The sequence below is a fragment of the Somniosus microcephalus genome, chromosome 3 (genome assembly GCF_052327205.1).
Source record: "Somniosus microcephalus isolate GS21.2 chromosome 3, FLI_Smic_1.0, whole genome shotgun sequence".
In the NCBI taxonomy this organism is placed as follows: Eukaryota; Metazoa; Chordata; class Chondrichthyes; order Squaliformes; family Somniosidae; genus Somniosus; species Somniosus microcephalus.
In genome coordinates, this window is record NC_140989.1 from 275,516,459 (window position 1) to 275,529,862 (window position 13,404).

At 43.8% G+C, this 13,404-nt stretch overlaps 1 protein-coding gene across 1 annotated transcript in view; it reads left to right on the plus strand.

Annotated features, from left to right (window-relative positions):
- The window catches only part of LOC147121976 (transcriptional protein SWT1-like), a 130,027-nt gene extending 128,872 nt beyond the window's left edge, over positions 1-1,155 (plus strand). The window contains 3 exon segments of the mRNA XM_085978111.1: positions 338-406; positions 409-496; positions 878-1,155. Coding sequence (XP_085834237.1) covers positions 338-406; positions 409-496; positions 878-983 — 263 coding nt within the window. The 3' untranslated portion in view covers positions 984-1,155.
- Positions 1,156-13,404: the final 12,249 nt, after the last annotated feature.

Genomic DNA, 13,404 nt, shown 5'->3' on the forward strand with positions numbered 1-13,404 from the left:
GAAGAAATTTCTTCACACAGAGGGTGGTGAATCTTTGGAATTCTCTACCCCAGAGGGCTGTGGAGGCTCAGTCATTGGGTATATTCAAAACAGAAGTCGATAGATTTCTGACTAGTAAAGGCATCAAGGGCCGGTGAATGGAGTTGAGGCAGAAGATCAGCCATGATCTCATTGAATGGCGGAGCAGGATCAAGGGGCCGTATGGCCTATCCTGCTCCTACTTCTTATGTTCTTCTTAAAAACACATCTTATTGATGAAAGTAGAGCTGCTCCATTAATTATAGGTTTGCATAATATTAAAAAAGAAATTTTCATACGGGTAAAGGCAGTTTGTTCCGTCATGTCTGCATTGTTAGCTATCACATCGAGATTATCAGATGTACCAGTGTTTTTCTAATATATATTACAATCTGTTAGCTGGCTGTCTAAATATTTTTGTATTCAGTTTGTGCATTCAAACTTTACAGCCCAGAGAGATGTGGAGATTACAGTACAGGTGAGTGTAAAAGTAAATAGTTAGAGTTGTTTTGTGGAGATGAATAAAATGATTCTGTTGACAGTACAACAAAGAGATTTCAAACATTTTTTTAGGATCTCTCAGCAGTTTGACTTTGGGTAGATTGTGGGTTTCTTAAATTAGTTTAAACCAAAGAAAATAAACTGGTCGATTTTATTTTCTTTGGGTCGGAAAGCATTAGGATGGAAAGTACAAATATCTAAATATGGATTTTGTTGGATTGCATGAAATTATATAAATATTGCTGTTAAAACAAGGCTCATAAAATGTAATTTTCACCACATACATGTCAGCAGGGTGTTAGAAGTTTCCAGTAAGTTGTGTTCTTTTTTAAAGATTAATCTTTTTTTTCCTTTTCAGGAAGAAGCTGACAGTCGGTTACAGCCAGTTGGCTGAGTTAACCTACGGGTTGGAGCAATGCAATGCAGCAGTGTGTCTCGAGGCCAGAAACAGAGGCTTAGTTTAACACTGCTCAACAATCATACTCTAATATTTCTCCAAAAACTGGATTTAGTTCATTATTTTTTACTAATGCTCATCTCTTGTTGTGAGAACAGTAAAATTCTCTGTATCAGAGGTAAAAATGTAAAAGGTTTTGTTAAGGTGCTGTTTAAATAAAGTAAACAAATTATACACTGTCTAATAGCATGCAAGAAATTTATCAAAGGAGCACTAGGTCTAATGTTTCTCTCTTAAATCCTGTACGGAGTGTAAAACTGAATGTATTTTTGAGCATTCATTCTGAATTGCTTTAGGATCTGGAACCATCTACAATGCCACTTAGTCCTCCTCATTTCCAGTTGTACAGAGGCCTTAGGAAAGAAATCTGAGTGGCATAGTACATTAAATCGCCAACAAAATTTCCAGGGACTTTGTGTTTACTTAGCCAAGTTATCCAGATACAGGCTCTTTCCAGCAGCATACAAACTATTTTTTTAAAAGTTATTGCAACTTATGTTCAGCCATATTTTCATTTTAATTAATTAACCTGCATTTTAAATGTTCTCAGAAATTATAACAATTATAAAAAAATCTGATTTTGTTTTTATTCTCCATATACAAATTTTGATATAGTTCAGTTGGGAATCTATAGGGATACTTTACCTAGATAATGTCCTTGTCAATTAGCTGCACTTTTTTTATAAATATGTTTTGACAGGATTTCTTATTTACCTACTGTGTGGACATTAAAATCCATCACTGGTGTATATTTGCAAGACAATATTTTGTGCGGATTTTACAAATTACAAAATTTGTAGAGCTTCTGATCAAGACTTCTCAGCCTCTGCCAACTTTGGTGTGAATTGACCCATCGATTTTAGAAACCAGTCACAGAACCAGAAGTTTTTATCATGTTAAAAACTGGAGGATTTGATATTGAGAAGGATCACAGCAGTCAGTACCCCACACCCATGGAGTAAATTAACCGCAGAAGGCACTGCCACATTCCTACAAAAGCTATTCTGATTGAAGCAGATCGAAGGATAGATACTCCAGACAACAACAACAACTTGTATTTAAATAGCGCCTTTAACGTAGTAAAACATCCCAAGGCACTTCACAGAAGTATTAGAAGACAAAAAATTTGACACCGAGAAATTAGGGCAGATGACCAAAAGCTTAGTCAAAGAGGTAGGTTTTAAGGAGCGTCTTAAAGGAGGAAAGAGGTGGAGAGGTTTAAGCAGGGAATTCCAGAGCTTAGGACCCAGGCACAGAAGGCACGGCCACCAATGGTTGAGCGATTATAATCAGGGATGCTCAAAAGGGCAGAATTAGAGGAGTGCAGATATCTCGGGGGGGGTTTGTGGGGCTGGAGGAGATTACATAGATAGGGAAGGGCAAGGCCATGGAGGGATTTGAAAACAAGGATGAGAATTTTGAAATCGAGGCACTGCTTAACTGGGAGCCAATGTAGGTCAGCAAGCACGGGTGATGGGCGAACGGGACTTGGTGCGAGTTAGGACACGGGCAGCCGAGTTTTGGATGACCTCAAGTTTACGTAGGGTAGAAAGTGGGAGGCCAGCCAGGGGTGCGTTGGAATAGTCAAGACTAGAGGTAACAAAAGCATGGATGAGGGTTTCAGCAGTGGATGAGTTGAGGCAAGGGCGGAGATGGGCGATGTTACGGAGGTGGAAGTAGGCGGTCTTAGTTATGCTGCGGATATGTGGTCGAAAGTTCATTTCAGGGTCAAATATGACACCAAGGTTGCGAACAGTGTGGTTCAGCCTCAGACAGATGTTAGGGAGAGGGATGGAGTCGGTGGCTAGGGAACGGAGTTTGTAGCGGGGACCAAAAACAATGGCTTTGGTTTTCCCAATATTGGAGAAAATTTCTGCTCATCCAGAATTGGATGTCGAACAAGCAGTCTGACAATTTAGGGGTCAAGGGAAGTGGTGGGGAGGTAGAACTGGGTGTTGTCAGCGTATATGTGGAAACTGACGCTGTGCTTTGGATGCTGTCACCAAGGGGCAGTATGTCGACGAGAAATAGGAGGGGGGCCAAGGATAAATCCTTGGGGGACACCAGATGTAATGATGCGGGAAGAGAAGCCATTGCAGGTGATTCACTGGTTACGATTAGAAAAGAATGGAACCAGGCGAGTGCAGTCCCACCCAGCTGGACGACAGTGGACAAGGTGTTTGAGAAGGAGGGAGTGGTCAACCGTGTCAAAGGCTGCAGACAAGTCAAGAAGGATGAGGAGGGATAGTTTACCTTTGTCACGGTCACAAAGGATGTCAGTTGTGACTTTGATGAGAGCTGTTTTGGTATGTTGGCGGGGCGAAAACCTGATTAAAGGGATTCAAACATGGAGTTGCGGAAAAGATGGGCACGGATTTGGGAGGCGACAACACGTTCAAGGACTTCGGAAAGGGAGGTTGGAGATGGGGCGGTAGTTTGCAAGGACAGAGGGATCAAGGGTTTTTTTGAGGAGAGGGGTGATGACGGCAGATTTGAAGGAGAGGGGGACAGTACCTGAGGAGAGAGAACCGTTAGCAATGTCAGCTAACATGGGAGACAGAAAAGGAAGTTGGGTGGTCACTAGTTTGGTGGGAATAGGGTCGAGGGAGCAGGAAGTGGGTCTCATGGACAAGATCGTTAAAGTAGGTCCAGAGTCTACTATCTGAAATCCCTTCGTAGGACTTGTGCCCATGCCATTAGCCACTTCCTGTCGGAGGTGAAACCAAAGTCTTTGGGTTGTTTGGATGGTGCCAAAACTCTAACTATCTGCCACTATTGTCAATTATCTCTAAATATATCACATCTTGAGCCTCTAACAACCTAGAGGATAACAGTTATACTGCTAGCTGCCCAGTAAGTAAAGTGGATGATGCCATCAAAAAAGAAAATCAGCAAACCTTTTATTATAAAAGTAGAAACTGCTGGAAACACTCAGCAGGTCAGGCAGCAACTGTGGAGAGAACAGAGAAGTTAATGTTTCAAGTATGGATCCTCCATCAGAGATAGGCATCGAACAGCATTTAAAAAGGAACATAACACGGGGTAGGGAACAAACACAGACACACAGGAAAAGAAATAGAATGACTTGTGAAGTGCTTAAGTGGAGAAAAGAAGATACTTAAATGGCATATGTGATATTAGCACGCAACAATAGGATACGTGATAAGAGAAACAAAAGATAATTACCAGACTTTGTGAATAGCTTAAAGTGGTGAGGAATACACAAGTAGAGAGAAGAACATTTTAGCTGGCAGAGCAGAACAGGCTCCAATGGCTCAGGAGTTTTGTGGGTCAACTTAGGACAGATGAACTTTGTTAGTTTATATTTGGGAGCTTATTACTATCAGATATTTAATGCATAGAATTTTCCAATGAAATTATCCACTAAAATACATGCAAAAGTATGCCATATGTTTACTAGGTAATTTTGGTGCGCTGTTCATGAGCAGCTTTTATATTGGTTTTGTGTGATGGTACTGCTGGCTCCTGAAGAGCAGAACTCATGCAGCTGGCGCCAATTCTCAGTAAACTTGCCAGCTTTCGGCAAGACCCATTTGTTTTTAACCTGTACTGTAAAAGTGAAACATAGAACAGTATATAAGCAACTATGAATCATCATTTTGAAGTTCCTTTCCCCTTTAAAATATCATTGACACTCGTTTAGTTGTGTAATTGCCACATTTTAATTGTAATGTTAAAGACACATTGTTGCCACTGAAGTGTCCAGCAAGACTTGTATACAGGGAACACAAATTATGTTATATAAATATTACAAATTACAACAATATACCTAAAAGTCCATCGCACATGCAAAGTGCCCATTGTACTAAAATATTCCAGTTGGTGCAGATTTCCCACAAAATTCCAGATTGGCCTCAAGTTTCCAAGGAATCAATCAAAAAACACTTTGCCACTTACTTCACTCTCTCTTGAGCACATTTCTCACAAATTTCTTTCCAAGTCATCTTAACCATCAGATTCACTAGTCTTTTTTTAACTGAAACTGCTGCACATAAACCATCTCGCAGAAGTATGTACTGTGGATGTTGCATCAAGTGCACTGTGAACTTCCCTGGCTTAAGAACAGGAGTTTGAAGCAGGTTGTTCCACCTACCCAGCCCCCAAAGAAATCTCTCTGATATGGCAACTGTGCCTCTTTAACAATTATTGGTATTACTGTTTTGCTTATAGATAATTTTATTGCAAGGTTCATTTGTATACAACATAATATAAAATGTCTTAAAATTTCTACCAAAAATATTAAAGTGATCTTGCATACTAGATTATTTTGCCAAATAAAAAAAATTCACATCCTTCTGTGTCAGCCAGTGGCTCAGTTGGTAGCACACTTGCCTCTGAGTCAGAAAGTTGTGGGTTCATAGGAACATAGAAGATAGGAGCAGGAGTAGGCCATTCGGCCCCTCGAGCCTGCTCCGCCATTCAATGCGATCATGGCTGATCATCCAAATTCAGTACCCGGTCCCTGCTTTCTCCCCATACCCCTTGATCCCTTTAGCCTTAAGAAATATATCCAACTCCTTCTTGAATATATTTAATGTATTGGCCTCTACTGCCTTCTGTGGTAGAGAATTCTACAGGTTCACCACTCTCTGGGTGAAGAAATTCCTCCTCATTTCTGTCTTAAATGGCCTACCCCTTATCCTTAAACTGTGACCCCTGGTTCTGGACTCCCCGACCATCGGGAACATCCTTCCTGCATCTAGTCTGTCCAGTCCTGTCAGAATTTTATAAGTTTCAATGAGATCCCCTCTCCTTCTAAACTCCAGCGAGTACAAGCCCAATCGACCCAATCTCTCATACGTCATTCCTGCCATCCCAGGTATCAGCCTGGTGAATCTTCGCTGAACTCCTTCCATGGCAAGAACATCCTTCCTCAGATAAGGCGACCAAAACTGCACACAATACTCAAGATGTGGTCTCACCAAGGCCCTGTATAACTGCAGCAAGACATCCTTGTTCCTGTACTCAAACCATCTGGCTACAAAGGCCAACATGCCATTTGCCTTCTTAACCGCCTGCTGCACCTGCATGCATACCTTCAGCGACTGGTGCACAAGGACACCCAGGTCTTGTTGCACTTCCCCTTCTCCCAATCTATTGCCATTCAGATAATAATCTGCTTTCCTGTTTTTGCCACCAAAGTGGATAACCTCACATTTATCCACGTTATATTGCATCTGCCATGCTTTTGCCCAATCACCCAATCTGTCCAAATCATCCTGGAGTTTCTCGGCATCCTCCTCACAGCACACACACCCACCCAGCTTTTGTGTCGTCTGCAAATTTGGAGATATTACATCTAGTTCCCTTTGTCTAGATCATTAATATATATTGTGAATAGCTGGGGTCCAAGGACCGATCCCTGCGGTACCCCACTAGTCACTGCCTGCCACTCAGAAAAAGACCTGTTTATTCCAACTCTTTGCTTTCTGTCTGCCAACCAGTTCTCTATCCAAGTCAATACCTTGCCCCCAATCCCATGTGCCTTAACTTTACACGCTAATCTCTTATGCGGGACCTTATCGAAAGCCTTCTGAAAGTCCAAATACACCACATCCACTGGTTCTCCCTTATCTATTTTACCAGTTACATCCTCAAAAAATTCCAGTAGATTAGTCAAGCACGATTTACCTTTTGTAAACCCATGTTGACTTTGTCCGATCCTGTCACTGTTTTCCAAGTGCTCTGTTATTACATATTTTATAATGGACTCTAGCATTTTCCCCACTACCAATGTAATTCCCCGTTTTCTCTCTACCACCTTTTTTGAATAGTGGGGTAACATTAGCTACCCTTCAATCCATGGGTACTGTTCCAGATTCCATTGAATGCTGGAAGATGATCAGCAAAGCATCAACTATTTCTAGGGCCACTTCCTTAAGTACCTTAGGATGTAGATTATCAGGCCCTGGGGATTTATCGGCCTTCAATCCCATCAATTTCCCTAAGTCCCACTTGAGCACAAAAATCAAAGCTGCCACTCCAGTGTAGTACTGAGGGAGTGCTGCACTGTCAGAGGTGCCGTCTTTCAGATGAGACATTAAACCAACTCAGGTGGACATGAAAGATCCCATGGCATTATTTCGAAGAAGAGCAGGGGAGTTCTCCCTGGTGTCCTGGCCAATATTTATCCCTCAATCAACATCACTATCACAGATCATCTGGACATTATCACATTGCTGTTTGTGGGAGCTTGCTGTGCACAAATTGGCTGCTGCATTTCTTACATTGCAACTGTGATGACACTGCAAAAGTACTTCATTGGCTGTAAAGCGCTTTGGGACGCCTGATGGTCATGAAAGGCACTATATAAATGCAAGTCTTTCATGTGGGTTTTCCCAGTACTGATTGCAGTTGACGTGGGTGTCATGCTGACTATCAGGAGATTAGATTTCTGTAACATGAGGTATGATTGGCTTTTGTAACTCCCGGACAGAGATGGGTGATAACTGAGCCAGTTACAGAAAGTATGTCCACTTCCAGTTGCCAACATTTGACAGTAGTGATAGATACCTATGTGAATAAATGGCTAATTTCCAATCGCTTCCAAAGGTTGGGGGGGGGGCAGGGGCAGCATCATATGTAAAATTATAAATGTAACTGCTAGTTCTCTTTTCATAATATCCCATCAAGATGCTGTAGATAACTAATCTGTGAAATTATGCTCAATATTAAAAGCAGCATACTCATTTCACATTAATAAAGTTTTGTGTGTGTCTCTGTCTAGACACTTCAATATTTTATTTTTTTTTTAAACATTTTTTGTCACTCCTGCAGCATGGATTTTTAGTATAAACTAATATATAGATTGTGTCAGTATTACTCATAATTGTTCTTCATTTGGTAGAATATTTGTTGGTTCATAATATTATTTTTTAGGAATAGAAAAAGCCCATCCTTTTATCATAGATCAACCCCACGTATCTGCCTTTTCACCGTGTCACTCAATCATTCTTTCTCCAGAAATGCATCCAATTGTCTCAACCATTTATACTGCCTGGTTCAATAGCTTTCTCTGATAACTTATATTACAATAACTTATAGAACCTTTAACATAGCAATATGTTCTGAGGCATATTTGAGAGGGGTAAATAAGGACATGAAAAATGGTGGAAGAATTAGGGCTTAATGCAAAATAGGATGCAGATGGCAGAGTTTTGCACAAGTTGCAGTTCATGTAGGGTGGAGCTTGTTAGATCCGTGATTCTGAGAGTATGATGTTTTTCAATAACCACACGGATGCTGTAACTTAACAATCAACAGGTATTTACTGGAGTAGGGTAGTCTCAAGACTGGGGTACAGAGGCATGCTCAAGGCTTATATACAGGTGTGGTCACTGCCGGTACTACAGTATACGGGAGCTGTAAAAGTAGTTCTCTCTTAAAGGTACATACACTACAATTCCTCCCCTTTTAGATTAGTAGTACCCATAATATTCAAATAACAATTAACACTTTAACATGTACATTAAACAACAATAGTCCATTTATAGATTCAGTCTTTGGGGCGGCTTCCTGATCCTTTTGGGATAGTGCCTTTCCTGAGGTTCTTGTTCTTGGTGCGGAGGCGATTCTGGCCCCTTTTTGTCGGTTATTTCATCCGTTTCCACTGCTACTGTTTCTGAGGTAGATGCTACCAGTATGTCGGGTTCATCCCCAGGGACGCGAGACATGGGGTTGACTCGTTCCTGTGACGCTAAGATCTGATCGACGTGGCGTCTCACAATGTTCTCCCCAACAGCCACTGTGTACATTAATGGCCCCTGCCTTGTGCATATCGTTCCAGGTTGCCATTTCTCTGTTCGGTAGTCACGGGCCAAGACTGGTTGTCCTACGTTGAAGTTCCTTGTCGGCTTCTCATTGATGTGCTGGAATTGTTTATCTTCAACATTTCTTCGCACATTTGGTCTGAGCAAGTCCAGACGAGATCTCAACCTTCGGTTAAAGAACATCATGGGCGGGGTCTGGTTGGTAACTGCATGTGTCGCGTTTCGGTAGGCTAATAAGAAATTGTCCACCTTATGCTGTAGTGGAATTTCATCGTCGCACATGGCCTTTATCGCCTTCTGAAAGGTTTGTATGAACCTCTCAGCCAATCCATTGGTGGCTGGATGATACGGGGCGGATGTGTAATGCCTTACCCCATTCCTTCTCATAAATTTTCAAAACTCTTCGGACACAAACTGTGGTCCATTATCAGAGCAAATCTGCTCTGGCAAGCCGTTCCTGGCAAATATGGTCCGTAGGACTGCAATCGTCTTCTCTGTAGTGGTTGAGGACATTTTTATCACCTCAGGCCATTTCGAATGAGCATCCACTGCTATTAAGAACATTGAGTCCATGAATGGACCAGCGAAATCAATATGCACCCGTTGCCATGGAGAGGAGGGCCACTCCCATGGGTGTAGAGGGGCATGTGGTGGTGCATTTTGGACCTTCTGGCATCCTGAGCAGCTCTTGGTTAGGTCTTCGATTTGTTGATCGATTCCCGGTCACCACACATAAGCCCTAGCAAGGCTTTTCATTTTCACTCCCCCCAGATGACCTTCATGAAGCTCATTTAGCACTCTCTCCCTTAACTTAGGTGGAATCACCACTCTGGATCCACACATCATTGTCCCCTGGCATACTGACAGCTGTTCTCTTCTGGATGAGAATGCTGGCAACAGTGAGTTGCCATGTGTTGGCCATCCCCTCACCGTCAAATCATATACCCGAGACAGCGTCGGATCATTGCGGGTCTCCTTCTCTATATCCGCGTTCGTTACTGGCAATCGTTCAATTATTGACAAATAAAATATCTCGATAGGGTCCACTGCTGGTGCTTCCTCCACAGTAGACAGTGGCAGGCGTGATAGCCCATCAGCATTTCCATGCTGTTTTGTGCCTTTATATTCTATTTCATATTGATTCGCCCCTAGAAACAGGGACCATCTTTGTAACCGTTGTGCAGTCATCACTGGAACGCCCTTCTTAGGATTAAAGATGGAGACAAGTGGTTGGTGGTCAGTCAGCAAGGTGAACTTCTGCCCATGCAGATAGTGGTTGAATTTTTTTACTCCCCATACTAGGCTGAGGGCCTCCCTGTCAATCTGGGCATAGTTGCGCTCGGCTGAGGTTAGTGACCGAGACGCAAAGGCTACTGGCCTCTCCAACCCGTCTGGGAATTTGTGCGACAGCACCGCTCCAATACCATAGGGTGATGCATCACATGCCAAACGAATTGGTAGTGCTGGGTTGAAATGGGCCAACACCTCTTTTGATGGGATCAATTATTTACACTTCTGGAAAGCTCATCTACGTTAGTCATTCCACTTCCATGGTACCCCTGTTTGCAGTAGGGTGTTCAGTGGGTGTAATACTGTAGACAAATTTGGTAAGAACTGATGGTAGTAGTTTACCAGCCCGAGGAACGACCTCAGTTGTGACACATTTTCCGGTGCTGGAGCCTTGACTACTGCCTCAATCTTTTCAGGGGACTTATGTAACCCCTCTTCATCAATGATGTGGCCACAATATGAGATCTGCTTCTGGAAAAACTCGCACTTGTGGCGATTAGCTCGTAGCCCATATTCCTTTAATCTGGTGAGCACCTTCTCCAAGTTGGCGAGGTGATCACTGTCATTTTCGCCCGTGACCAGGATGTCATCCAAATAACACTGGGTCCCTGGAATCCCTTGCAGGACTTGATCCATCGCCCTTTGCCAAATAGCCGGAGCTGATGCTACCCCGAACACCAGCCGGTTGTATTGATAGAGACCTTTATGAGTGTTAATCGTAAGGTATTGTTTCGAGGCTTCTTCTACTTCCATTTGCAAGTAAGCCTGGGCTAGATCAATTTTGGTGAAGCATTTACCTCCAGATAGCGAGGCGAAAATATCCTCAATTCGTGGAAGCGGATATTGTACCATGTGAAGGACTGGGTTCACTGTCGCCTTAAAATCCCCACAGATGCGGACCTCCTTTGGTTCCCCAGGTGTATTACTCAATGACCTCTTCATTACAGGAACGATGGGTGTAGCCCACTCGCTTCAGTCTACTTTGGACAGTACTCCTGAACGTTCCAACCCTTCCAGCTCTGCTTCGACAGCTGGTCTGATCGCATAAGGCACTGGTCTGGCCTTAAGAAACTTTGGGCTTGCATTTTCCTCTATTTTAATCGTTGCTGTTATGCCTTTTAGTGTTCCGAGTCCCTCCTGGAACACTTCTTTTGCGTCAGTTAGCATTTTTGACAGTCGTCCAGGTGTGACGTCGTCATCCTTTTTGGCCTCAACCTTCAGTGCCTGTATGGAATGCCAATCTAATTGTATCTTCCGGATCCATTCACGTCCTAGAAGTGGTGGTCCTCCATCTGGCAATACATATATGTCCTTTTTAGGTATTTCCTGGCCTTTATATATCACTTTCACCCTTATTTTTCCTTTGGGGTAGACTTTTTGCCCCGTGTACGTCTTCAAGACAATCTCTGTAGCTTTCAAGGGTATATGTGAAAATAGCCGCTTGTAGTCCCTTTGGTTTATGACTGTTAGGGCTGATCTTGTGTCCAATTCCATTTTCACTTGGACTCCGTCTATCTTGAGTGTAACCCAGATAGTCTGGTGATCCTCCATTTTGGTTACCTTATGTAGTTTCAGACAACCCAGCTCCTTGCTTCCGGAGTCTGTGTCACTTTTCTGTTCGTCTGAACTACTGTCCATCACCTTGTGTACCTTTTTGTACTTCTCCTGTGGAGATTTCTTACTGTTGGTTTTCTTCCCAGACCTGCAGACTCAGATTCAGATTCAGATTCAGATTCGATTCAGATTAGATTTATTTGCCATATGTAACAAGTACAATGGAATGCTTGTTCTCCGTAGGGACGCGTCAGCTATACATACAGCGCCGCGTTCAGAGTCAATACAATGGCTTCCCGTGGCAGTGTCCTTGCTATGTGTCCTGCTTTTCCACACTGTCTGCACACTTGGTCCTTGAACCAACAATCCTTCTGGTCATGCGTTGTTCTGCCGCAGCGATAGCACTTCCCTGTCCCATAGGACATTTCATTGGTGTCATATTCTTGCGGTCTCCGTTGTATCTCTGCAGCGCCCCTTGCGGCTGCTTTGTGTGATACTGCCATACTGAAAGCCTTGTCCAGTGTAAGATCCTTTTCTGATAGAAGCCGTTTCTGGGTTCCTTCACTTTGCAGCCCACACACAAACTTGTCCCTTAACGTATCTGCTAGTCCCGCTCCAAACTGGCAGTGTTTCGATAGCTTGCGCGGTTCCGTTAGGTACTCAGCATTGCTTTCATCTTTGTGTTGGTTCCTTTTATGGAACTTAAATCGTTCTACTATCAGCAGCGGTGTGGGGTTTAAGTGGTCCTGTAGGATTTCTATTATGCTTTCGAAATTCTTGTTCACAGGCTTCTCTGGGGTTATTAGGTTTTGCAGTAACCCATAAGTTTTTGCACCCATGGAATTTAACAAAACCAGTGCTTTCCTAGCATCTGGCACTTCATTCGCCCTGCAGTACACCTTAATATGTTCCACATATGTCGCCCAGTCTTCGACTTCATTGTCGAACGTAGAGATACTGCCACTCTTCGGCATCCCTGGGTGTGATTTAACTGTCAAAAATGGCATCTCCCGCGCTTCCCCTTCTTCTCCGCTGGCACAAAATGGCGTCTCCCGCGCTTTCCTTCCTTCCCGCGCTCGCTCTTCTCCGCTGCGGCTTCTAAAAATGGCATCTCCTGCGCTCTTCCTTCTTCTCCGCGGCTCAATGGCGTCTCCCACACTCTCCCTTATTCTCCCCGCGGATACTGTTCAGCCCTTGAGCCCTGGCTGTGCTCTGCGCGTTCTTTTTTTTTTGTGCGCCTTTCCCGTTTCCGCCGCTCGGTCCTGAACCCGGCTGCTGCTTTACCCTCTCTCTCTCCGTTTTGTTTTTCCTCGACGCCGCTCGGTTTTCAACCCCCGGCTGCGCCCTGTGCGCTTCACCCTCTGTCTTACCCCGCCGACGCTGCTCGGCTTTCTCTCCGCCGTCGGTCGGCTCCAGCCGCCGCTGTCCGGGAAAGGCCTGTGCTGTACCTGTCGTCAGTCTATTGCTGATCGTCGTGGCTGGGGAACCAAGCCCGGCTCTCCACAGCCTCCCCTGCAATGTTCACTCTCTGCTGGACGACTGGGCGGTTGCTCGTGGTCGACGCCCGTGCTTCTGGCCTCGACTTTCTTCCACCGCCCTCCCGGAGCGAATCCTCGAAGGGAAATGCAGAGTTGCAGGTAGATTCGAATCGACACTCGTCGCCACTGTTAGATCCATGATTCTGAGAGTATGATGTTTTTCAATAACCACACAGATGCTGTAACTTAACAATCAACAGGTATTTACTGGAGTAGGGTAGTCTCAAGACTGGGGTACAGAGGCATGCTCAAGGCT